Source organism: Rhinopithecus roxellana, chromosome 14, assembly GCF_007565055.1.
Source record: "Rhinopithecus roxellana isolate Shanxi Qingling chromosome 14, ASM756505v1, whole genome shotgun sequence".
Lineage (NCBI taxonomy): Eukaryota > Metazoa > Chordata > Mammalia > Primates > Cercopithecidae > Rhinopithecus > Rhinopithecus roxellana.
This window is the reverse complement of record NC_044562.1, coordinates 35,811,730-35,839,590: the sequence shown is the minus strand read 5'-3', so window position 1 is coordinate 35,839,590 and position 27,861 is coordinate 35,811,730. Positions and strand designations below refer to the sequence as shown.

Below are 27,861 nucleotides of genomic sequence, written 5' to 3'. Positions count from 1 at the left end.
TTAAATCTCTTTTTCTTTATAAATGACCCAGTCTCAAGTATGTCTTTATCAGCAGCGTGAAAATGGACTAATACATAGGCTTCTTATTACTGATTCAATTTTGTAAGTCATTTTTTTGTCTGTGCCGGGATTCATTTTTTTTTTCCTGGGTTCAGTCTTGGAAGGGTGTATGTGTCCAGGAATTTATCCATTTTTTTTCTAGATGTTTTAGTTTGTGTGCATAGAAGTATTCATAGTAGTCTCTGATGGTCATTTGTATTTCTGTGGGTTTAGTGGTAATGTCAGGATCAGTGTAACACCCTTTGTCATTTCTAATTGTTTTTATTTGGATCTTCTTTCTTCTTTATTAGTCTAGCTAGCAGTCTCTCTTATTTATTTTTTTCAAATAACCATTGATTATTTGGGTTCATTAATCTTTTGAGAGGTTTTTCATATCTCAGTCTCCGTAGTTCACCTCTGATTTTGGTTATTTCTTCTGCTAGTTTTGGGGTCGGTTTACTCTAGGTTTTCTATCTTATTACGTTTTTCAAATAACCATTGATTATTTGGATTCATTGACTTTTTGAGTGGTTTTTCATGTATCAATTTCCTTAGTTCATCTCTGATTTTGGTTATTTCTTCTGCTAGTTTTGGGGTCAGTTGACTCTTGGTTCTCTAGTCCATTTAGTTGTGATGTTAGGTTGATAAATTGAGATCTTTCTAACTTTTTGATATGGGCATTTAATGCTACAAATTTTCCTGTTAACACTGCCTTAGCTGTGTCCCAGAGATTCTGGTACGTTGTGTCTTGGTTCTCATTAGTTTCAAATAGCTTCTTACTAATTGATTTCTGCCTTAACTTCATTATTTACTCAAAAGTCATTCAAGTGCAGGTATTCAATTTCCATGTAATTGTATGATTTTGAGTGATTATTTCAGTTTTGATATTTAATTTTATTGTGCTGTGATGCAAGAGAGTACTTGTTATGATTATAGTTCTCTTGCATTTGCTGAGGATTTTTTTATGTCTCATCATGTGGTAGAGTTTAGAGTATGTGCATGTGGCAATGAGAAGAATATATCTTCTATTTGTTTTGGGGTGGAGAGTTCTGTAGATATCTGTCAGGTCCTTTTGATCCAGTTCAGGTCCTGAATATTTTTGTTAATTTTCTGCCTCAATTGTCTAATACTGTCAGTAGGGTGTTGGATTCTCCACTATTATTTTGTAGGAGTCTAAGTCTCTTTGAAGGTCTTTAAGAACTTGCTTTATGACTCTGGTTGCTTCTGTGTTTAGTGCATATATTTTTAGAATAGTTAGGTCTTCTCATTGAATTGAAGTCTTTACCATTATGTAATGCTCCCCCTTTTTTTGTCTCTATGTGTTTAAAGTCTATTTTGTCTAAAATTAGAATAGCAACCCCTGATTTTCTCTGTTTTCCATGTACTTGGTAGATTTTTCTCCATCCCTTTATTTGGAGCCTATGAGTGTTACTGCATGTGAAACAGACCTCTTTAAGACAGCATACCAATAAGTCTTGGTTCTTTATCCAATTTGCCATTCTGTGCCTTTTAATTGGGGCATTTAGCCCATTTACATTTAAGGTTATTATTGATATGTGTGAATGTGATCCTGTTATCATGATGTTAGCTTATTATGCAGGCTTGTTTGTGCAGTTGCTTTCTAGTGTTACTGGTCTGTATACTGTCAGGTTAGGATGCATGCACACACATGTTGGCATTGCTGGGAAGGTAAAACCCACCCACATACACACACGTTGGTAATGTGATATATGTGGTGGCTGTGGGCCTGGAGGAAGTTGCAGTGGGGGTAGGGAATAGGCAGGCTGGTGTGTGGCCATGGGGGCTGCTCTGCTGGACCTCTCTGCCACTCAGGCACAGTTCATCAGTTCAGGAGCTATTATGTGGGCCCCCAGGGCACCAGAGGCTGTCTTACAAGCAGGCATGGCCAGGCTGGGGCCCTGGAAGAGGCCAGCAGACCAAGAGGTGCTCAAGTCAGACTAGCCCCATCTGATGGGCAAGACTGCCCTGCAGAGTTCAAGTCTGAGAGTTTCCCTAGGAATAATGTCTCCTGTGGTAGCATGTCGAGCCTATGGGGATGGGCATCCCTTGTCATGCTCTGCCACAAGTTCTTAGGCACCAAACCCTTTTGGCTCTGCATCAGCTGGCATGCTGCCCCTACCAATTCTCTAAGCAGCTCTTCGTGCCAACTCAAGCGTCCATGATAGATGAGGGGTCTCCTCCTGCCAAGATTCCAGAGGCCTGTGGCAAGAGTGGGTTGATATTTGTCAGTTCAACTCACCCATTCCTTTGGAGTTGTTGGAGGGCAGGAATGAGTCCCCTGCATGATAGCCTCCTGTAGGGTTCCCAGCTTCCTCCCACTTGAGCACAGCTTTTGTGTCTTCCCTCCATCCACTCTTAGTGCCTTCCCTCTGAAGATCTGTTAGGAGTGTGCCAATTGTCTTGGTCCCTTGGTAGCAATTGTTCCACCTGGTGGTGTCAAGTTGGCCATCTTCTACTTAAGCAGGTCTTCTTGTTGAATTGAAACTCTTGTCATTATATAATGCCCTTCTTAGCTTATTTGGTCTTTGTTGGTTTAAAGTCTGTTTTGTCTAAAATTAAGAGTGCAACCTCTGCATTTTTGTGTTTGTTGTTGTGGTGGTGGTTTACTTGGTTGATTTTTCCACATTCCTTTATTTTGAGCCTATGGATGCCATTGCCTGTGAGATGGGACTCTTGAAGACAGCATACTATTGGGTTGTCCTTCTTTATTCAGCTTGTCACTCTGTGTATTTGAATTGGGGGATTTAGCCTGTTTACATTCAAGGTTACTATTGATATGGGCAAATTTGATCCTGTCATATTGTTAGCTGGTTATTATGCAGACATGTCTGTGTGGTTGCTTTATAGTGTCACTGGTTTGTGTACTTAAGTGTATTTCTGTAGTGGCTGGTAATGATCTTTCTTTTCATATTTAGCACTCCTTTCAGGACCACTTGTAAGGAAGGTCTGGTGGTAATGAATTCATTCAGCATTTGCTTGTTTGAAAATGATCTTATTTCTCCTTCATTTATGAAGCTTGGTTGGGATGGATATGAAATTCTTGTTTCAAATATTCTTTTAAGAATCCTCAATATAGGCACTCAGTGTCTTCTGGCTTGAATAGTATCTGCTGAAAAGTCCAGCCTGATGGGCTTCCCTTTGTGTGTGACCTGCCTCCTTTCTCTAACTGCCTTTTACATTTTTTCATTCATTTGAACCTTGGAGAATCTGATGATTATGTGTCTTGGAGATGGTCTTCATGTATAATATCTCACAGGAGTTATCTGCATTTCATAGATTTGAATGTTGGTCTCTCTAGCAATGTTGGAAAGTTTTCTTGTATAATATCCTGATATATGTTTTCCAAGTTGCTTGTTTTCCCCCTATCTCTTTCAGGGACACCAGTGAGAAACAGTTTTGGGCTATTTACATAATCCTATATCTTTGGGAGATTTTGCTCCTTCCTTTTAAATTCTTCTTTTCTTTATTTTTGTCTGAGTTATTTTGGAGAGCCAGACTTTGAACTCTTAGATTTTATCCTCAGTTTGTTCTATCGTGTAGTTTATACTTGTGATTTAATTATGCCATTCTTGTAGTATGTTTTTCATCTCTATTAGATGAGTTTGGTTCTTTTTTATAACGGCTATTTTGACTATCTGCTCCTGTATCATTTTATTGTGATTCTTAGCTTCCTTGGATTGGGTTTTGCTGTTTCCCTGAATCTTGATGATCCTTGTTCCTGTTCATGTTCTGAATTCTATTTCTCTCATTTCAGATATTTCAGTCTGGTTAAGAACTCTTGCTGGGGAAATAGTATGATTATTTAGAGGAAAGAAGGTACTCTGGCTTTTTGAGTTGTCAGAGTTCTTTCAGTGGCTTTTTCTAATTTGTGTGGGCTGATGTTCCTTCAATCTTTAAAGTTTCTGTCCATTCAATTGATTTTTTTGTTTTTGTTTTTGTTTTTTTCTTCATTGATGCCCTTGGGGATTTTATTATGTTATAGTGTGAGTTTGGTTGACTGGCTTTGATTCTATTACACTCCTGGGTCTTGGTGGTGCCCTCTATAATTACTCTCTGCATGCCTGCCTTTCTTCTGTTGGGCATTCTGATCTATTGAGTTCCCTTAAACAAGGGCTGCAGTTGGCAGACAAACTGTATTTTTGCCAGGTTGGCCTTAATTTGATGTCCATGTGCTTCCTGGGGAAACATGGGTTGCACTTGCCTGCAGAGTTCAGACAGAAGTGGGACCTCTGGATTGGAAGCTTTAGTGGGTGTGGCCCATCTAGCTATGGGAGGCGGAGGGTGTTTCCAGGACAACAGGATCCTGCCTGCACCCCTCAGCAAATTCAGGGAAAACTAGGACTGTTGGGCCAGCAGTCCTAGCAGATGTGGCTCACCTGACCACCATTGGCAGGGGTTGGTAACGATGCTTGTCCTGCTTTCTGGGAGCTTCCTAGGACAATAGGAGTCTACCCACTGGTTGAGTTCCCACAGAAGTGGAACTGCTGGGCCAAAAGCTCCATCAGGCATTGCCTGCCTGGCTGCCAGTGGCAGGGTTAGGCAGGGTCATGTGCCCTGCTGTCTGGGTGTTTTCTGGGACAACAGAAAGCTGTGCCCTCTAGCTCAGTCCACACAGAAGCCAGACTGCTGGTCCAGAAGCCCCAGCAAGTGTTGTCTCCCTTGCATGGTCAGTGGGATCACATGCCCTACTGTCCAGGTGTTTCCTGGGACAACAGGAGGCCTGGGCTCCTCAGCTGAGTTCCCTCAGAAGCAGGACCACTGAGCCAGAAGTTCTATCACATGTCACTTGCCTGGCTATCAGTAGCATGGGTGGATGGGGTTGTCTGCCTTACTATCTGGGTGTTTTCAGGGCAGCAAGAGGCTGTGGCCTCCGCCTGAGTTCAACAAAAGTAGGACTGCTGTGCTGGAAGCTCTACCACACATTGCTCACCTGGCAACCAGTGATGAGGGCAGGTGAGGTCACATGGTGCTGTGCTTTCTGGGTGTTTCCCAGGGCAACAGGAAGCTGCACCTTCCAGCTGAGTTCACATAGAAGTGGATGACTGGGCTGGAGGCTCTAGCAGTTTTTGCCCACCTGGCTATTCATGACAAAAGTGGATGGGGTCATGTGCAGCCTCCTGCCACTGAGTGTTTCCTGGGACATCAGGAGGCTGTATCCTGCAGCTAAATTTACACAAAAGCAGAACAACCGGGCTGGAAACTCTAGTAAGCATTGCCTGCCTGCCTACCAGTAGTGGGGGTGGGTGGAGTGGCAGGTCAAATTCAGGCTGAAGTGGGACTGATGGGCCAGAACCTGGTGCTGAGCCCCATCTGGCAAGGGGGTGGGTAGAGCAGTCTTACTGCTTCCAGGCACTGCAACTATGCCTTTATTTGGGTGATGGCACTGGTGCTGGTCTGCTCTCGGGTCAAAGGCTTGTAGTTCCTTTAGACTTGATAGTTGCCCCTGTAAAATGTCTGGGTGGCTCTCTCCTTCAATCCGGAAGCACAGTTGGGGGCCAGGCAGATTTTCCTGCTCCCAGTCTTGTACAGGTCTCTGTGGAGAGCATGAATCTCCCGGGGAGCTCTCACTCTTTCCCATTTTTGGAGAGGTTCTTCTGGCGCCGCATTGATCCCAGACAACTTTGCTCCTCTCTGTTCTCTGTGTTCTGCTGCCTTCATGGATCCCAGCATGGTTTCTCAGATGATTGGCCTGCAGGGTCAGTGTTGACTGCCCTTTTAATTCCTCTCTGTGAGAGCAGCACAGATAAGCTGCTTCTAGTCCGCCATCTTGGCCCTATCCCTTATCTTTTTTTTCATTTCCTTTTGCCTGGGTTACTTTTTTTGGTACTTTTCATTTTCTTTTGTTTTGCTCTGTTTACTCTCAATCTTTGTATGTCCTTAGAAGTTTAGCATGCCCGTGTAAAAATCATATAGCTGAATTTGTTTCTTTCTAGCCAAACTGAAAAATCTTTGTCCTTTATGTCTTTCAGCTTCCACTTTAGTCCATTTGTGTTTGTTGGATTTGTTCGTATGTTTGTATTTCTATCTAAAAACTTATTTTTAAAATTCATTTTCTATTTGTGTCATTTCTTCTAGTGCTCTTTTCCTCCTTTCCTGTTTTCCTTTAGATATATTAGATGTTTATAATTGTAAGTTTTTCTTACCCATTTCTTTTTTTCTTACACTGGTTTGGAAGTCATATGCTCTGTTACTATTCTTACAGTGCTCACCTTTAACATTTTACCATGCTGACTTAATTTAGTAAAGCCTAAATTGATCAAGGTTTTACTTTCTTTTCTTAACAACACATGAACTTTATTGTTAATATTATAATATCATTATTGTTTTGTTATTTTTATTTTTACAAGCATTTTTTTATTTTTGCAAGCATTTCATTTATTTATCTGCACAAATATTTGTATATACTTACATGTTTACCAAATTGTTTGCTCACTATTTCTTCCCTTTCAGATCTTCTGTCCCTAAAATACATCCTTAGTAGTTTCTGTAGGAGAGGACTGCTTTGTTTAGTTGGAACATTAATATTTGTTCTTGTTTCTTTTCTTCCTTTTTTTTTTTTTTTTTTTTTTTTTGAGATGGAGTCTTGCTCTGTTGCCCAGGCTGGAGTGCAGTGTCACAATCTTGGCTCACTGCAACCTCTGCCTCCCGGGTTCAGGCAATTCTCCTGCCTCAGCCTTCCAAGTAGCTGGGGCTACAGGTGTCCACCACCATATCTGGCTAATTTTTGTATTTTTAGTGGAGATATGGTTTCACCATGTTTACCAGGCTGGTGTTGAACTCCTGACCTCATTAATCTGTCTGCCTTGGCCTCCCAAGGTGCTGGGATTACAGATATGGGCCGCTGTGCCTAGCCTTGTTCTTGTTTTGAGAGAGATTTTTGATAATTCCAGAATAACATTATTTTCTGTTAGCTCTTTGAAGAAACTTCACCCCTGTGATTTATTTGCTCTGTGATGTTGTTCAAGTGTTTTAGAGATAATGTAGTCATCTTATGAGTGATAGTGAGGATCAAATATATATAAAGTGCTTATTAGTGTTTCTAACACATATTTATCACTATATAAATAAATATCCTTATTTTTCTTCTTTCTCTCTTTTTTTCTTATAATTCTTATTCCTGCCAATGCTGCTCAGCAATTCACTCAAATGCATCTAAGTAAAAATTTCTTTTTATTTACACCACTGTTTATCCTGGTTGGTATACATTTTTCTTTCCAAATAATGTAGTTCTAGGTCTTAAATTTTCTAATTTCTGTACATTCTCAAACTTTAATTCTTTGAATGTTACATCTATCTCTTTATTTCCATTCTCTTCTGGAATTTTGATTAGGACAATACACTATTTTTTTATTGTATCCTTTACATTTTTAAACATCTATACTGTGTTCAGTTCCTCATCTGTCTCTAGCTGGGATAATTTTTTCAAATATGTACTTTATTTATTTATTTTTATTTTTTATTTCCATAGGTTTTTGGGGAACAGGTGGTGTTTGGTAACATGAATAAGGTCTTGAGTGGTGATTTCTGAGATTTTGGTGCACCCATCACCCGAGCAGTACACACTTTACCCAATCCGTAGTCTTTTACCCCTCACCCCCCTTCTACCCTTTCCTCCAAGTCCCAAAAGTCTGTTGTATCATTCTTACGACTTTGCAGCCTCATAGCTTAACTCCCACCTATGAGTGAGAACATAAGATATTTGTTTTTTCATTTTTTTCCAGATTTATTTCCCAATTCATTTACTCTGAATTTTGCTGTTTCTCATAAGCTATTGAACCCATCCATTGATTTCTTAATTTCAATAATTTTATTTTTAAAATTTATAAATATATATTTTTTCAGATTTGCAGATTCACGTTATAACCTTATGTGGTTTGATCTTTTTATTGTATCTGTTATTTCCTTATATACTTACAGTTATATTTTGTACCCTTTAATTATAACAACTAGTGTCCTTCATGGTATATGTATTTGTTAAATGTATTAGCTCATCCTCAGTCATGGCTTCTTATTTCCGATTATGTGTTTGAGAATAATTTTGTAAGCTCATACTTGGTTGAATTTTATTTGCAGAATTTCGAGTAGCTAATTTCTAATAACTTGGGCTGTATACCAACAGCGTGGATCCACATTATTAGTCAGCTCAGGCTGCCATAACAAAATAACACAGACTGGGTAGCTCGAATAACAGAAATTAATTTCTCACAGTCTTGGAGGCTAGAAGTCTAAGATCAGAGTGCCAGCCTGATCAGGTTCTGGTAGGGCCCCCCTTCTTGGCTTGTAAATGGCTGCCTTCTTGCTGTGTCCTCACAGTACAGGGAGGGAGTTACCTCCAGTCTCTTCCACTTATTATAAAGGCACTAATCCCATTATGGGGTCCTGATGCTCATGAGCTTGTCTAAACCTAGTTATTTCCCAGAGGCCCTACCTCCAAATACTGCCACATTGGAATTAGGGCATCAACATATGGATCTGGGGAAGGGGTAGCACAGTCTATAACATTCACTTTTGCTCTTTTCAAGAGCTTTGGTTCCTTCTGTTTGTGTGGAGCCCAGGGAAACTCTGATCTTTTGCATCTCTTAAAACACACCTTTTTGGTTTTAGTGTACCATTCTTTTTCTCTCTCTTGATTTCTCTCAGCCCTGAGAAATGGCCTTTATTTTTTCATGAATCAAAGATATACAGTTTTCCATATTTCAGGCCATGTCTTTTGAAAGGCAAAACCATTTTGAAAGAATATTCAGAAATTTATATTTGATATATTTTGGGTTTGGTATATGAGCTCTAATCTCAATATATTAAAAACTTATGGGAATATTGTTTATATTTATTGTTGACTAAAAATCAGTTATGGCACTCACAAAGAAATAATACTGCTTCATTCTAGTTGTAATTATTCCAGTGTGATTTTTTTTTTTTTTTTTTTTTTTTTTGCCTGGCACATGGCTTAAAGCACAAGAGAAGCATATAAAACTTATATGAGACAGTTTTTCAGCAACAGGCAGAAACGTACTACAATAATTTTTATCCTGTGCTAATATTTTGGTCCATAATAACATGATACCCATTGGAAAGAAAGATTTGAGAAAGATGCATGCTTAAATAATTTTTAAATTTTTTTACATGTATGTTTTTAGATAAATGTATTGTTCATTCTTTAGTATTAAAAACTAAAATTCTGAATGACAAACGTATGTGCAAACAATTGTGGCAAAACCAGTTTTTATTGATGAAGGGACTAGCTGCCATTTGGTGATTTTTTCAGCTGGTCAAATTTGAAAAATCAGCTGGATCTCCCCTCCCCTCCCCTCCCCTCCCCTCCTTTCCCTCCCCTTCCCTCCCTTCCCCTCCCCTCTTCTCTTTTTTTTGAGACGGAGTCTCATTCTGTCCCCCAGGCTGCAGTGCAGTGGCATGATTTCAGCTCACTGCAATCTCTGCCTTCCGGGTTCAAGTGATTTCCTGCCTTAGCCTCCCGAATAACTGGGATTACAGGCATGTACCATCACACCAGCTAATTTTTTGTATTATTAGTAGAGATGGGGTTTCACCATGTTAGCCAGGATGATCTGACCTCATGATCTGCCCGCCTTGGCCTCCCAAAGTGCTGGGGTTACAGGCGTAAACTGCTGTGCCCGGCCCCTTGCATATTCTTTTCTAACTCAAATGAGAATATCCTCACTATATAATCCACCTTCTCTCCAGAAACTTCAAGCTCTTCCTCTCTAATGGTGACTGTTTCTCTGCTGCAGATAACAATTACATTTCCCTCTTAACTGAAAAACAGCCAAGCCTATGAGCAAGAAAATGAAAATTTTTTTGATCCTATTATTCCCTCTGTCAGAGATGCCAGGAACTTTTTCTTCTTCATTTATAGCATAATTTCATTCATGCATGCATGCATTTATATATTTACCTACTCTAAAGCATTTGCTAAGCACTTTAATTGGCCAGTCATACGGCTTGATGCTGTAGAAACAGAGATGAAACGCAATTCTCCATCGTAAAACAGTCTGGCAGGGAGGAGGAGGATAAATAAGTGGTTTATAACAATTTGATGAGAGAAAGTACCTAAGAGAACACATTTAAAAAGCATACATTGCAGAAGGATGTGTAGAAGATGATGGAAGTAAAATTTTCTTGCAGCTGATGTTGCGCGCACACACACACACACACACACACACACACACACACAACCAACTAGATGTTTCTGTTAGTGTCATTGAAAACTACCCATTTCTTTTTTATTTTTTATTTTTTATTTTTTTAAGACTGAGTCTGTGTCACCCAGGCTGCAGTGCAGTGGTGCAATCTCAGCTCACTGAAACCTCTGTCCCCTGGGTTCAAGCGACTCTCCTGCCCCAGCCTCCCGAGTAGCTGGGATTACAGACACATGCCACCATGCCTGGCTAGTTTTTGTATGTTTAGTAGAGATGGAGTTTCATCTTGTTGACCAGGTTGTTCTACAACTCCTGACCTCAGGCGATTTGCCGGCCTCAGCCACCCAAAGTGCTGTGATTACAGGTGTGAACCACCGCGTCTGAGCCTGAACCTACCCATTTCTTTTTTTTTTTTATACTTTTTTTTATTTTTATTTATTTTTCTCATTTTTTTATTATACTTTAAGTTCTAGGGTACATGTGCATAACGTGCAGGTTTGTTACATATGTATACTTATGCCATGTTGGTGTGCTGCACCCATCAACTCGTCAGCACCCATCAATTCATCATTTATATCATGTATAACTCCCCAGTGCAATCCCTCCCCCCTCCCCCCTCCCCATGATAGGCCCCAGTGTGTAATGTTCCCCTTCCCGAGTCCAAGTGATCTCATTGTTCAGTTCCCACCTATGAGTGAGAACATGTGGTGTTTGGTTTTCTGTTCTTGTGATAGTTTGCTAAGAATGATGGTTTCCAGCTGCATCCATGTCCCTACAAAGGACGCAAACTCATCCTTTTTTATGGCTGCATAGTATTCCATGGTGTATATGTGCCACATTTTCTTAATCCAGTCTGTCACAGATGGACATTTGGGTTGATTCCAAGTCTTTGCTATTGTGAATAGTGCCGCAATAAACATACGTGTGCATGTGTCTTTGTAGTAGAATAATTTATAATCCTTTGGGTATATACCCAGTAGTGGGATGGCTGGGTCATATGGTACATCTAGTTCTAGATCCTTGAGGAATTGCCATACTGTTTTCCATAATGGTTGAACTAGTTTACAATCCCACCAACAGTGTAAAAGTGTTCCTATTTCTCCACATCCTCTCCAACAACTGTTGTTTCCTGACTTCTTAATGATTGCCATTCTAATTGGTGTGAGATGGTATCTCATTGTGGTTTTGATTTGCATTTCTCTGATGGCCAGTGATGATGAGCATTTTTTCATGTGTCTGTTGGCTGTATGAATGTCTTCTTTTGAGAAATGTCTGTTCATATCCTTTGCCCACTTTTTGATGGGGTTGTTTGTTTTTTTCTTGTATATTTGTTTGAGTTCTTTGTAGATTCTGGATATTAGCCCTTTGTCAGATGAGTAGGTTGCAAAAATTTTCTCCCATTCTGTAGGTTGCCTGTTCACTCTGATGTTAGTTTCTTTTGCTGTGCAGAAGCTCTTTAGTTTAATTAGATCCCATTTGTCAATTTTGGCTTTTGCTGCCGTTGCTTTTGGTGTTTTAGACATGAAGTCCTTGCCCATGCCTATGTCCTGAATGGTACTACCTAGATTTTCTTCTAGGGTTTTTATGGTATTAGGTCTAACATTTAAGTCTCTAATCCATCTTGAATTAATCTTTGTATAAGGAGTAAGGAAAGGATCCAGTTTCAGCTTTCTACTTATGGCTAGCCAATTTTCCCAGCACCATTTATTAAATAGGGAATCCTTTCCCCATTTCTTGTTTCTCTCAGGTTTGTCAAAGATCAGATGGCTGTAGATGTGTGGTATTATTTCTGAGGACTCTGTTCTGTTCCATTGGTCTATAGCTCTGTTTTGGTACCAGTACCATGCTGTTTTGGTTACTGTAGCCTTGTAGTATAGTTTGAAGTCAGGTAGCGTGACGCCTCCAGCTTTGTCCTTTTGACTTAGGATTGTCTTGGCAATGCGGGCTCTTTATTGGTTCCATATGAATTTTAAAGCAGTTTTTTCCAATTCTGTGAAGAAACTCATTGGTAGCTTGATGGGGATGGCATTGAATCTATAAATAACCTTGGGCAGTATGGCCATTTTCACGATATTGATTCTTCCTATCCATGAGCATGGTATGTTCTTCCATTTGTTTGTGTCCTCTTTGATTTCACTGAGCAGTGGTTTGTAGTTCTCCTTGAAGAGGTCCTTGACATCCCTTGTAAGTTGGATTCCTAGGTATTTTATTCTCTTTGAAGCAATTGTGAATGGAAGTTCATTCCTGATTTGGCTCTCTGTTTGTCTGTTACTGGTGTATAAGAATGCTCGTGATTTTTGCACATTAATTTTGTATCCTGAGACTTTGCTGAAGTTGCTTATCAGCTTAAGGAGATTTTGGGCTGAGACGATGGGGTTTACTAAATATACAATCATGTCATCTGCAAACAGGGACAATTTGACTTCTTCTTTTCCTAACTGGATACCCTTGATTTCTTTCTCTTGCCTGATTGCCCTAGCCAGAACTTCCAACACTATGTTGAATAGGAGTGGTGAGAGAGGGCATCCCTGTCTTGTGCCAGTTTTCAAAGGGAATTTTTCCAGTTTTTGCCCATTCAGTATGATATTAGCTGTGGGTTTGTCATAAATAACTCTTATTATTTTGAGATACGTTCCATCAATACCGAATTTATTGAGCGTTTTTAGCATGAAGGGCTGTTGAATTTTGTCAAAAGCCTTTTCTGCATCTATTGAGAGAATCATGTGGTTCTTGTCTTTGGTTCTGTTTATATGCTGGATTACGTTTATTGATTTGCGAATGTTGAACCAGCCTTGCATCCCAGGGATGAAGCCCACTTGATCATGGTGGATAAGCTTTTTGATGTGCTGCTGAATCCGGTTTGCCAGTATTTTATTGAGGATTTTTGCATCGATGTTCATCAGGGATATTGGTCTAAAATTCTCTTTTTTTCTTGTGTCTCTGCCAGGCTTTGGTATCAGGATGATGTTGGCCTCATAAAATGAGTTAGGGAGGATTTCCTCTTTTTCTATAGATTGGAATAGTTTCAGAAGGAATGGTACCAGCTCCTCCTTGTACCTCTGGTAGAATTCAGCTGTGAATCCATCTGGTCCTGGACTTTTTTTGGTGGGTAGGCTATTAATTGTTGCCTCAATTTCAGAGCCTACTATTGGTCTATTCAGGGATTCAACTTCTTCCTGGTTTAGTCTTGGAAGAGTGTAAGTGTCCAGGAAATTATCCATTTCTTCTAGATTCTCTAGTTGATTTGCGTAGAGGTGTTTATAGTATTCTCTGATGGTAGTTTGTATTTCTGTGGGGTCGGTGGTGATATCCCCTTTATCATTTTTTATTGCGTTCTATTTGATTCTTCTCTCTTTTCTTCTTTATTAGTCTCACTAGTGGTCTGTCAATTTTGTTGACCTTTTCAAAAAACCAACTCCTGGATTCATTGATTTTTTGGAGGGTTTTTTGTGTCTCTATCTCCTTCAGTTCTGCTCTGATCTTAGTTATTTCTTGCCTTCTGCTAGCTTTTGCATGTGTTTGCTCTTGCCTCTCTAGTTCTTTTAATTGTGATGTTAGAGTGTCAATTTTAGATCTTTCCTGCTTTCTCTTGTGGGCATTTAGTGCTATAAATTTCCCTCTACACACTGCTTTAAATGTGTCCAGAGATTCTGGTATGTTGTATCTTTGTTTTCATTGGTTTCAAAGAACATCTTTATTTCTGCTTTCATTTCGTTATGTACCCAGTAGTCATTCAGGAGCAGGTTGTTCAGTTTCCATGTACTTGAGCAGTTTTGATTGAGTTTCTTAGTCCTGAGTTCTAGTTTGATTGCACTGTGGTCTGAGAGACAGTTTGTTATAATTTCTGTTCTTTTACATTTGCTAAGGAGTGCTTTACTTCCAATTATGTGGTCAATTTTGGAATAAGTGCGATGTGGTGCTGAGAAGAATGTATATTCTGTTGATTTGGGGTGGAGAGTTCTATAGATGTCTATTAGGTCCGCTTGGTGCAGAGATGAGTTCAATTCCTGGATATCCTTGTTAACTTTCTGTCTCGTTGATCTGTCTAATGTTGACAGTGGAGTGTTGAAGTCTCCCATTATTATTGTATGGGAGTCTAAGTCCCTTTGTAAGTCTCTAAGGACTTGCTTTATGAATCTGGGTGCTCCTGTATTGGGTGCATATATATTTAGGATAGTTAGCTCTTCCTGTTGAATTGATCCCTTTACCATTATGTAATGGCCTTCTTTGTCTCTTTTGATCTTTGATGGTTTAAAGTCTGTTTTATCAGAGACTAGGATTGCAACCCCTGCTTTTTTTTGTTCTCCATTTGCTTGGTAGATCTTCCTCCATCCCTTTATTTTGAGCCTATGTATGTCTCTGCATGTGAGATGGGTCTCCTGAATACAGCAGACTGATGGGTCTTGACTGTTTATCCAGTTTGCCAGTCTGTGTCTTTTAATTGGAGCATTTAGTCCATTTACATTTAAGGTTAATATTGTTATGTGTGAACTTGATCCTGCCATTATGATATTAACTGGTTATTTTGCTTGTTAGTTGATGCAGTTTCTTCCAATTAGCTTTTGTGTCCACCACTTGAAAGCCACTGCTTTAAGGTCTACTAATTACTGAAATGTAAAATTGAATGAGTCATCCTCAACCACCCAGCCCTTAAACATCTCTTTGATCTCTCATAATCTAACTCAAAGATCTCTCATTCCTGATTTACTTCTTCCTTCATCCAAACTGCACTCCTGAAGCATTTAATTAATCTAAACATAAGCAATGCTGACTTACTCTTTCATATTGTATTATGTTTTTGATACTGATTTAGCCCATCTCTAAATTTTTATTGTTCTGAGGTCCGCTTATCCACAGAGCCTAATATATACAATGCTGAACCAAACAAACATTGGTAACGAAAACACTGATTTAGTGAATTAATCTAGAAGAATCTAGAAGAAATAATCTAGAAACAGTACAGCAGCAGTTTCTCTCTTCAGCTTGAATTACTAAGCAATTCAAGTTAGCAATTGTGCAGACCCAAATAAGATAATAATGTTTAGTCATTTAGATATGCCACTATAAGTAAAAATAAATCAGATACATACACATACACACAAATTACTCATAGAATGCAGTATTCTTAAAACTTAATTATGTTAGTTTTTAAGCAAGCTGTGTCTTAATGTTTTTGCAAATAGTGGCAACAAATTGGCTACTTCAAGTGGTGACACTACAGTTAAATTATGGGATCTACATAAAGGCGATTGCATTTTGACCTTTGAAGGACACAGTCACGCAGTATGGTCCTGCACGTGGCACTCCTGCGGCAATTTTGTGGCTTCCTCCTCACTGGATAAAACTAGCAAAATCTGGGATGTTAATAGGTAAGCAGTACTTTAAACATTACTAATCCTCTGTGTTGATACATACACATAGGTAAAGTTCTTTTTTTTTTTTTTTTTTCCTCGATGCTACCCCTGGGAAACATTAAAAGAAACTGTTAGTTGATAAGATTATAGAGTTACTTAAATAATCTTTGTGAAATCCATTTCTAACTCCATTAATCTTTGTTGATATAATAATTTCTTTCTAAATATAAGTATCAAGATCAAGCCTGTGTAATAAGATTAGAATTGCTTCATTGGAAAGCTGTTTGTTTTAAGCAGGATAGAAACAAATACTTCTTTTAAAGAGTTGGATTTTTAGTTCTGCTTTCCACGGGCTTGTTATCACTCTCTACTGTTAAATTTAATAGTTTAACAAACATAAATCTAACAGAACTAATTATTTTCTTTATGCTTAATTTATTATGTTGTGATATTCTTGATTAAATGTTTCTTGTTAATTCACAAATTGTAGGAAATAGTACATTGTATTGTATGTAAAATCCTATACGTATCATGTGGATTTGGAAGCGTTATGTTTTGATTTTAATTCAAGATAGACAAAGTCCTTATGTTTAAAATATTGAAATTACTATCACCCATATATTTTGGGTGTTCATTACATTCTGTTAGGTCTGCAAATATGATACAAAGAGGCAAACGTAGCTACTATCAAATATGCTGACTCCTTCAGCTAAGGGGTTATATATCATCCATCAAACTTTCTCAGTAGTCTGTGGTCCCAGCTCTGGAAGGGCCTCTATCCAATCAGAGGAACACCCATAACAGCAGAGAAGTGCCCTCTCCTCAAAGGACTGAGGTTCCATTTTGAAGGTCCCCCCTTCAACAGATCAAAATTTCTTCTGATTGATGCCAAAATTCTTTAAACTTCAAGTTTCCCATCACTGTCAAGAGTTCACTTTCATCATCAAGGACAAAAAAATATATATTGTACTAATTTTGGCATTGAGGCAGTGGATAAGTATTGACAAATAAAGTAGAAATGGATTGTTTCTACCTTATTCCCTGTGTTCGCTCAGTCCTAGGGGTGTAGCTCTTTCTTGAAGTTGTTATCTCCATGATAACTTTAATGTTCTCTTTTCCCTTTTTTAGTTACTTAGTTAGAAACTTTATTCAGTTTTTACCATCCTGTATGTGAAATTATTATTGTTACAATGATAGGTGCAAGTTCCGTATCCTGATAAGTCCGTGAAAGATCCAGGGCATTAGTGGATGAGTAGCATGATCCACATGAGTCATAAAGCTATAGCTAAATAAAATTAGCATGCTCCATAGGAGAAAACGTGATTGTGAACAACATATTTTAGACCTATGTCTATCTGAAATAGTGACAATTTCAGATAGCTTTTAATTCTCAGATGAGTACTTACTGTTTATCTGGAATGTCTAATCATGTATAATTCTTTATTATATTTCTATAAGGTGTGACTGGATTTCATAAATATAATAGATCAATGGAATTTTAACACTAATATTTAATTTGAATTTTGTATCACTTTTGACTTGGTTGAGGATCTTAATAGAAAACAGTGATCTATTCTAAAATATGATATGTCTTTAGAACTCTTAACTACTTAGGGTGTTCAAAAGCAAACTATGGTTAAAAAACTAATCCTCAGTAGTCTCAGCCCTACTTGGAATGATTTCAAACACTTTGACTCGGCAACTTTTCTTTATGACCCTGGTATCCAAATACTGACTTCCCATTGGTGCCCAATAAATCTTGATATAACAGACCAAAATTGCTTCTGATTGATGCCAAAATTCTTTAAACTTCAAGTTTCCCATCACTCTCAAGAGTTCACTGTCATCATCAAGGACAAAAAAAAAAATTGTACTAATTTTGGCATTGAGGCAGTGGACAAGTATTGACAAAGTAGAAATGGATTGTTTCTATAGTGGCTATTGATATGCCTTTTAGAGTCACAAAATACCAAACTCTAATTTATAATTGCTCTCAGATCAATACTATATAGATATGTCTAAAACTAGTGTCTTTCTTCAAAATTTCGTAGATTATTTGAACTGGCTTAGTTACTTAAGGCAAGAGATTATTTGCCTTGATAAGGTGGATGGTGGTGGAGCTATGCTATGCTGTGTCGTATATTCTTGGCTTGATACTGCATATGTGTGTGTGTGTGTGTGTGTGTGTGTGTGTGTGTGTGTGTGTGTGTGTGTATGTTTCAGAATTGGACAATACTTAGTAGGAACATCTATTTAGTTCCTCACCAAAAAGTTGGATCACTGTGAAACATCAACAATACAAAAAAATTTCATATCAAGATTCATATTTACTGAGTGCTAATCAGAATCTATGAACACTTATCTATGACACTCAGTCTGAATAATTCCGTATATATATTCCATATATATAATTCCATATATATATATTCCATATATATAATTCCATATATATATATTCCATATATATATAAACACACATACACAAACACATACACACACACACACCAAGCCTTGCTCTGTCACCTAGGCTAAAGTGCAGTGGCACAATCTCAGCTCACTGCAACCTCCGCTTCCTGGGTTCAAGCAATTCTCCTGCCTAAGCCTCCCAAGTTGCTGGGACTACAAGCACACACCACCACACCCGGCTAATTTTTGTATTTTTAGTAGAGACGGGGTTTCACCATGTTGGCCAGACTGCTCTCAAACTTCTGAGCTCAGGTGATCCGCCCACCTCAGCCTCCCAAAGTGCTGGCGTTGCAGGTGTGAACCACTGCACCTGGCCATGCTCCACAGTTCTTAATAAATAACAAATTTATATTGGTAGACAGTATTAGTCACCAGAGAAGAAAGAGTTTAGAATACATTCTTCTCTTTTCACACCCATCCTTTCCTTCAAGCTTCTGGCTCAGTCTTGAACAGCCTTGATTGGTGTTCTATCCCTAGCCCTGCAACTGTTTCAGAATTGGACAATACCTGGTAAGACCATCCATTTAGTTCCTCACCAAAAAGTTGGATCACTGTGAAGCATCAACAATATAAAAAATTTCAGATCAAGATTCATATTTACTAAGTGCTAATCAGAATCTGTGAACCATTATCTATGACAGTCTAAATAATTCCGTACTCTACAAAGTTTCTGTGAATAATTAACAGTAGCTTTTTTATTATCTTCTAAATGATCAGATATATAAATTGTTATGTATTTCACTTAGTGGTCATTTGAAAACATACACACCAGTGTAACCCAAGCAGAGAGTGCATGGCACATGGTGGTTTACTCACATAAATGAATAAAGAGTGAATCAACAAGTAAGTATGGCGAAAGTATTCTAAATATTCTCCCTGTCCCATCCACATTCAAACTATAATATAATTATGCTGTCTTATCCTACACAAATCAATAAAATGATGAAAATGGGATAGAAAAATCAGAAAATATCTCAGCTATAAAAAATAATTTGTATTTCTTTAGAGGCATTTAGAGGCATTTGTACATAACATTAATCAGTAAGTATTCATCAAATGAGTTAACAGTGTTGGCCTGTGTTATAGACCTAAGACAATTCTCATACTCAACCATTGCCTTCAATGAGATTACAAGTAATTTAAAATGCAGCAATTTTGAAGCAATAAGGGAATATGCAATGCATCTACCATTTATGTTTATAATATCAGATCAGGTATTCTAGTTGACTCCTGGCTGCTTTTCTTCCAAGGTAGCTGGGTATTTGGCTGAGCAGTTATATCATACTGTTACTCTGACATTTGGAAGGCAGACCATGTGCCTGCTTTGCTTGTAACTTGAAGGAAAGGGGGTTGGAAACAGTCAAAATGTTACTGAATGTAGCTATTCCAGCTGCTTTACCAAGGTGTTATACAGGCAAGAATTGGGTGGTTTGTACCAAGGACAGTAGGAAACAGACGGACTTGTAAAATTCAACAGCTTCTTGACCCCAAATGTTGGGAGATAAATCTGTGGTCCTTATTTCTAAGTGTATTGTGTCTGATGCTCTTACAATTACATGGGAAGAGGAAAATAAAGAAGGTTTAAGAACTATGTTTACTTTAATTTGTGGTTATTGTGGCATTGCATTGCCTGGAAGCAACTATATTAGAAACCTGTCAAGTTTTTGAGAGAATTGGATTGACAAGGAAACTATAAGCCTATCCTTAAACCCCCCTGACTCTTCAAACAGTGAAACAGTCCTCAGAGCCCCAAACTTGCATCCAAAAAAAGTGGACTTGTATTTTTGCACAGTTCAGAAGGAAGGCAGAGACCATAGCACCAATCTCAATATGGCCACAGAGGATAATGAACGAGAAGGAACCTACAATGGAACTAAGCCAGAAGCCACAAAGAACAATGGGGAAAGGTGCTCCTCTGGGAGACAACCATGATCCAGTCAAGGAACTTTCTTCAGTACCACGGCAAAGTTCCTCATGATGCCTGCCTAGTTTTTCACTATTTGGACTAGTGATGCTTGTATGTTTCCCATGTTTCTATTTTCTGTATTACAGTTTATTTTACAGTTATTCTGTCCTTACTTCACAATGGTGCATTGTGTTCATGGTGGTGATGGTGGTGGGAAGCAAAAACTTGTATTTTGTTTCACTGGTTACCGTATAATGCAAGTGACACTGTTGAACCAAATGATGCAGATTGTGTGTCAGCCACAGATCATGAACTGTGAGACAGGCAGTAACTGAAGAAGAGATCTGGGGATGTTTCTTTTTTTGGTTGTGAAGGGAAGAAAGTCAGTGAATATTCTATATGTGGAAGAAAGGATGACACAGATATTTGGTGAGAAAAAGGTCAAACTGTGGCAGAGACTGTTAGCTTTTCACTAGAATCCACTTGCTCCTTCTTCCATATTAGTTGGGCACTTGGCTGTATATCTAAATGATATTTCTTGGCCTCAATTAGTTAAGTATGTCTATGTCACTAAGTACTGTACAATAGAATATTAGTTAAAGTACCAGACACTATATCCTTATTCTTCCTGCCTTGTGGTGGAATGGAATACCAATGACAATGAGCACAATAATCTTAGAAGCCTATTATTGAAAATGACAGAACAATTGTCAAGCTGCTTGAAGTAAAGCTACCCCTGTTTTGTAACTCCAGTTAGCCTGCAACATTCTCTGGACTCTCCAGCAATAAGAAAATACACTTCTAGGCTCGGCGCGGTGGCTCACGTCTGTAATCCCAGCACTTTGGGAGGCCAAGGCAGGCTGATCACAAGGTCAGGAGATCGAGGCCATCCTGGCTAACACAGTGAAACCCAGTCTCTACTAAAAACACAAAAAGTTACCTGGGCATGGTGGTGGGCACCTGTAGTCCCAGCTACTCAGGAGGCTGAGGCAGGAGAATGATGTGAACCTGGGAGGTGGAGCTTGCAGTGAGCTGAGATCATGCCACTGCACTCCAGCCTGGGCAACAGAGTAAGACTCCATCTCAAAAAAAAAAATAATAATAATAATAAAAATAAGACACTTCTACTTGATCTGAGACATTATATTTTCAGTCTATTTGTTACAGTATTTTTGCTTGCCTAGTCTACTATAGGCACCCATGAATACTTTTCAGGTGATATGTTTTTCCCTCATGACATATTAGTAAGGCAACCAAGACAAGTTCTGAAGTGTTCTCAAATTATTTGAAGGAGTACTAATGGAAATTTTGTGCTGATAATAGATGACTAGTCTACTCCCTCTTTTTTCTTCTCTTGCCCCTTCTTTCTTCCCATCTTTATTGTCTATTTCAATGCTGTTGTAGTCCATGAAGTCCTGCTTGCCAATAGCAACATGTGTAAGTTGAATGCTTGGTTTACATGGAGGTAATGCTTGTAAGACTAGTTATCCGTTATAAAAATATGCAACTGTAAGTGTCTCCATTAGTAGGACACTGTTTCAATAATGATGCTTTCACTGAAATAATGAAAAACACCAAGAATTTAAATTTTATGTAGCGTTGACCACATTTCCTAATAGGAATGAGTTTTGCTCATTGTAGTTAAGCTGATGGAATAAAAATAGTACCTTCCACATGGTTGACCTCACAGGTTTATTTATTTGATTATAGATCCAACAAATATGCATTGAGCACTTCGTTCTATGCCTTATTCTAGTTACTAAGCTATAATAGTGAGTAAGATAGACAATAACTTCTGCCCTTATGTCGATGGCATTATTTCGGGAGGCAGAAAATAAGCCAAATGAAAAATGATAATAATTAATAATTACATATAATATTTAGAGCTGACAAATTTTGTAGAGGAAAAATAGAGCACAGAAGGTGAAAAGGTATAGCAGGCATTGAAAAGCTTGCAATTTTAAACAGGAAGGTCGAGAAAATTCTTGTTATTAAGTTGACATTTGGATAACCTGAATAAGGTGAAGCAGCAAGCCAAGTAGATATTTGGGAGGAGAATATGCCAAACTCTTCTGATCAGGAAGCTTTCCTATGGTGGTAGCATGACCTATGTGACTGCTAAGCAGCAAAGAGGCCAGCATGACTGGAATAAAGTGAGCAGATGAGAGAATGGTGGGGTAAGGCAGTTAAATGAGTGTGCACATATAACATAGGTCCTTATAACCCCTGTCAATTACTTTGACCTTTAATATCAATGAAACAGGAAATCATTAGAGGGTTTTGAGCAGAAGAGTCTCAATCTGTTTGACATTCTAATAAGATGACTCTGGCTACTGTTTTGAGATTAGATAGTGGCAGAGGAGGGGTGGAAGCTTAAAAACAGGCAAAAGACCAATTGGGGAACTATTGTAACAATCCAGGCCAAAGATGTAGAAGGTTTTAGCCATGAGAATAGTGAAGGTCAGAAAAATTGTATTCTGGATAGATTTGAAAGATAAAGACAACAGGAGTTTCTGAAGTACTGTGAATTGTGAGAGAGAGAGAAAACAAATGACCTGTTACATTTTCATACAACTGAAAAGCAAAGGCTCATTCTCTTTATACTGGGACACTAATATAAACATTATGAAAGGCTTTTCCAACCAGGTGTATCAACTGGTGATCCAGAAACCATGACAGAATGAGGAATGCCTTCTCATTGTTCGTCTAACATTTCCACTGAAGAAAATTGAATGTTTCACTTCTGCACACTTCCTAGCATCACTTCATTTTTATTTTAGTAATTATGTAGCCAATCATAACCCCTGTGCTGGATGAGATGACAGAAACAGAAGTCTATTTGTAAAGAAAACAGATAAATTAAGAAACAGGAGATGTGAAATGTTAAGATTGTTGTAATGAATCACCTTCTGTTAATGATATATACTATTATTTTGAAGGGGAAGGCAAATAATGCATGAAAGTGGACTCTAAAATTAAAGAAATGTTCTTATTACAAAATCAATAATAATAAGATAGCACCAAACTAGTAATACAATGGAGTTTAGTATTTGTAACACACAGTGTTCCATTAGTATATTTTATGTTCTTTATGTTTCATTTGCAAAGTTGGCTATACTAGCAAAGGAGGATATATTGTATAATATTAATGGGTTTAAAACACCATAATGTAAGAAGAATTAAGACTCAAGGGCATGGATTATTGGTACATTAATACCTGTCTTATATTGTAAAGATCCCCACTTTGCCTTCTTATACTTGAAAGGGCACCCAAGGTATATATTAATAGACTGTCAAAGTAATGCTTGAAACATAATTACGTTACATTATAAGAAATGGTAAGATACTTAAATTGACCTCTTGTGATCAATTTCTCCTGTTACACCAGGATAATTAATTATTACATCTTCTTGGATTTTCAAGTACATTCAAATGAATTGTTCCCCCTTGACATATGGGCTTGAAATGATATCTGAGTATTATGGAGCATAAACACATAAATAAGCACAAAAAGTGAAGAAAACAGAATACAGCATATATTTTTTCATTTCCTTTCCCCCCAAAAGTACATAATTAAAAAGCACTATTCAAGAAATATCTACCTTATGAAGACAATTGTATTAAAGCTAAAGTTCAGATTTCATTTAGCAAGTTATGTCATGATTGAAAAATTGAGAATCTCTTCTCACATTCAATATGGCTTTGTGTGTATGTGTGAAGAATGGCTCAAGCAAATGTCCACTGCGATAAACTTGATGTGAATGTTCTTTGATATCAGTATACATGGATCAATAATTTTTAAAAAAGGTAAATGTCTTTAGGATTTTAAAATTCATCCCTATTCCTTTCTACAGTAAATGCTATTACATATCACTGAATTGTATAATTTGGATCTAACATGCTATATAATGTACACTTTCTGTTGTCTCATAAACCAAAAAAAGCTATATATTAGACATAATTAGAATGAGTACAAATGAAACTAAAGATATTCCAAAAAGAGTGAATATATATATATAGTTTATGACATGATAAATTTCTGCTTTATTACTGCCAATCGAAGCAAGAACTTTCCCATGTAAAATATGCAACAGCTTTTCTCCAACTCTACACAAAATAATCTGGTCAAAGTCTTAGTCTAAGTCTTAGCGTAAGTCTTAGCATAAGTCTTAGCATAAGTCTTAGTCCTCCTCGATGCTGATAACTAACAGGGTTTAGTGTATTTCTGCACTAATGTATGTTAAAATAAAATGATATGTAGCCATAGTCCACCTGAGGTAAAAAATGAAAATCACGTTTGTTTTGTATTTAAGATTTAATTGTACATGTATGCATGTGTGTGTATTCTCACACATTTATGTATACTTACTTGATGAAGTGAGTTTATTCAGAAATTAATTATAGACTGGCAAAAACTAATTATGTAACTATCCTAAATATTTTAAATTTCAATCAAAATATATGTTATCTATTACTCCAAAACCGAGCTTTTAAAACCATTTATTTCAGACAGCAACCATTATTATTATATCCCTAAAACTTTGTTTTTGTAATTATTAAAATGGTTTTAATTTAAATAAAAATTTATAATTTGATTCAATTACTATGGAAACAAATCAAATGTCCAAGGACATCAAATCAAAATAAAAGAAGTAAACTGGTTACTAAACATAAAAAATGGCAAGCAATACAATTTTGGCAGAATTAAACTACTTTCTTATTGTTAAACTATACTGTTATATGGAAAATCATTTCTATTTAGATAATAAAGATGAGGAGTTTTTTTCTCTTAAAGGACTAGAAAATATAATTTCAATAGAAAATTTAAGTAATGTTACCTCCCATTGTCTGACATGAGTTTATGCAAAATCCTAACACTTATCAAAAAGAGCAAAACTTGTTAACTTGTGTTCTGGATAAAAAGACCGGACCATCTTCAGTCAAGGAACCATGGAATAATCTTTGGTCTCCATGCAATCTAGAATGAGTCATGAGGGAAGCAATACCTCCAGCAGAATTCTACCTTCTAGAAAAATATTCCTTCCTGATTTTTTCCATACTTTCTTATATCCTTCACTAGATTTGACAAGTAATTACTAAAAATCACTCCTACTTAGAAACTGATTGTTTATTTATGCAATATTTACCAACTGTGCACCAAGTCATATCCCTGGAGCTGGGGATATAGCACTGAATGAAATGGTCCAGACCCTTGCCCTTGTGTAGCTTACATTATAGAGAAAAGTGTCACTGGTTACCTGTGGCTTATAAATCATTAGACAAGCTCCCTGACTTGGCCATTGATCAAAAGATTAATTCCTTTCCACTAGAGATGACAAGGGGGTATCACTGAGAGTGACTGTCTTCCTCAGATGTCATGAATGAATCCTAGTTCTCTATTAATGGAAAGAATTAAGAACCTTCGGAGTAATAAGCCACCAATGAGGTGAACATTAAAAATGGTGCCAAGTCTTTTTATTTTTACAAAGATGATTTTAGTTTTCACTAGCATTAGGATTCTTTTCAGGTACCTGTCACACATAAACCACCCAATTAATATCGTTTGAAGCAGTTTTCACATGAAGAGCAAGCTTTCCTGTGATGGTTCTATTTCAATTTGCTTTGGGATTATTATGTCCATTTGCTTTTTGTTTTGAGTAAGGAAGAAAATAGTGAATTTTAGAAATGTACACATTAGCAAGAATCTATATAAAATGCTATTCAGCAATAACAATTAGAGATAATAATATAAAGATGTGCTGTATCTCAACCAGTTTATGTTTAAAATTTTTATCTCTGGCTAGTAAAAATTATGTCTTACATATGCAAACAAAATCAGAGGAATCCAAAAATAGTGTTTTCCTATTTAACGTTGAAGATGTAGAATGACATAGTTATCTTTTGTATTTTGTTTCAATACATGTCCTAGTAAAATTTCTTATCTACAAATTCAAGGCATACACGTACTATTGAAACTTTATGGTAATTTTATAAATATGCATTTGAAAAGGTGCAAAATTTTAACCTAGAAACACATAACATGTAATTATATAACAGCCATAACTACCATTAAAAAAGTGGGCATTTAACGTTTTAAAATTAGCTGTGCCAAAATATCTGACACATTTATGAAAACCTCTAGTGGTTCCAGTTTTAGAGGTGACATATGATTTATTTCATTGTGTATTTTTCTAGCTATTTTGTGAAAAATTTTAAAAAGTTTTTTTAGAGATAGCATCTTGCTGTGTTGCCTGGGCTGGAGTGCAGTGGTACAATCATAGCTCACTGTAGCCCGGAACTCTTGGTCTCGAGCAGTCCTCCTGCCTCAGCCTCCTGAGTAGCTGAGACTACTGGCAGGCACAACTACACCTGGGTAATTGTGTATTTATTTATTATTTTTTTAGGAATAGCGGTCTCCTTATGTTGCCCAGGCTGGTATCCAATTACTGGCTCCAATTGATCCTCCTGCCTTATTCTCCAGAGTAGAGAGGATTACAAGCATGAGCCACCTGCTTCTGGTCACAAATCAAATGCACTTTTTAGAAAATATTAATGCCGGTATCTCCAGAATAAATTAACTTCACTACTTTACCTACATAAATTAATATAGCATATGTCTATGCAAAACTATGATCATAAATTATATATCTGCACCCCAATAATAGTACCTATGTTCCTAATCTTTATGAATTGTAAATCTCTTATACAAATATTTTAATTAACAAATACACATAAATTATATATGCAATAACTTCTTAACCCAACTCTTATTTTATCCTAACTTATTTTTAAACAGCCTACATTGTGTTAGACTTGAGGCTTTCAGTGATATCTCTAACAACAAATTATCTCTTCATTACCTGAGTTATAATGATTCTCATTATCTATGTTCATATTCTTACAAACCACCAAGGAACCAATCCCTAAATTGAAAATGATTGTTCACCTTCTCTTGTGAGGCCATCGGGATTAATCTCATTAAATTAACAGCCTTATTTATCTGGGTCACAACAAAAATGCCAGCCATTATATTCTAGATATTGTTCATATATCCACCAGTCAGACTCTATCTCTCACTTACCTCTGATCTCCTTCCACTGCATGGTTTGGAATTAAATATCTGTCATCAACAAAATATTCTATATCCTCAGTCCCTTCAGTGTACAATTTATCTTCTTGCTTATACTGGCTATCCATCCTTTGAGAATATCAATTTCCTTTTCTAATTGAGCCTGTAACTCCTTTTTAATCCTTCTCTGGAGATTTATAATCATAATGAATGTTAAGCATGTGGATGCTATCACTGAGGTATATAAATATAATTTATTTTAAAATTTTGCAAAATTTTAAAATTCGTGAAATTTGTTTCTTCACTAATGGCTTTCTAGTAGCCCAAACACTGAGCTTGGAACATACTGGGAAAGTAGTAAACATTTGTTGAATTAATATCTTAACTAATAACTTATGTTCCCTCCTGCTCTTCATGTCTAGACCACTTTACTTCCTCTCTCTTCCCACAAAATTGCAGCTTTTTATACGTACTTGCTTTGTGACTATACCGTTAGCTTCCCTTCCATTTTAGTCATATACTGGCCCCTTCATTACGCTCATCATAGTTTGAATAACATAGCACTTGACTTACTGTCATCCTTGTTTGCAACATGGATACTGAATCCAATCTGAAAGTCCAGCCAACACACTAGCCTCACAGTTCCTTCCTCCCTTGGTTCCAACTTTTTTCAAGTCTTGATTTTACATTTTCTACACTGTGAGCACCATTTCTTCTCTCTCCAGCTTGTATACTCTAATCACTCACTGCAACAATTCTTTGATACCAGCAGTATTAGCAATTAATTGTTTATACCTTTTTAATTTTTTGCCCTTGATAATAGCTTCCTATTCTTTCCTTCTTCCCCTG

At 37.3% G+C, this 27,861-nt stretch overlaps 1 protein-coding gene across 1 annotated transcript in view; it reads left to right on the top strand.

Annotated features, from left to right (window-relative positions):
- Nucleotides 1–27,861, top strand: part of LOC104669232 (sperm-associated antigen 16 protein) — a 677,326-nt gene that overhangs the window by 155,383 nt on the left and 494,082 nt on the right. The window contains exon 3 of the mRNA XM_010372153.2: nucleotides 15,401–15,586. Coding sequence (XP_010370455.1) covers nucleotides 15,401–15,586 — 186 coding nt within the window. The remainder of the gene's footprint in view (nucleotides 1–15,400; nucleotides 15,587–27,861) is intronic.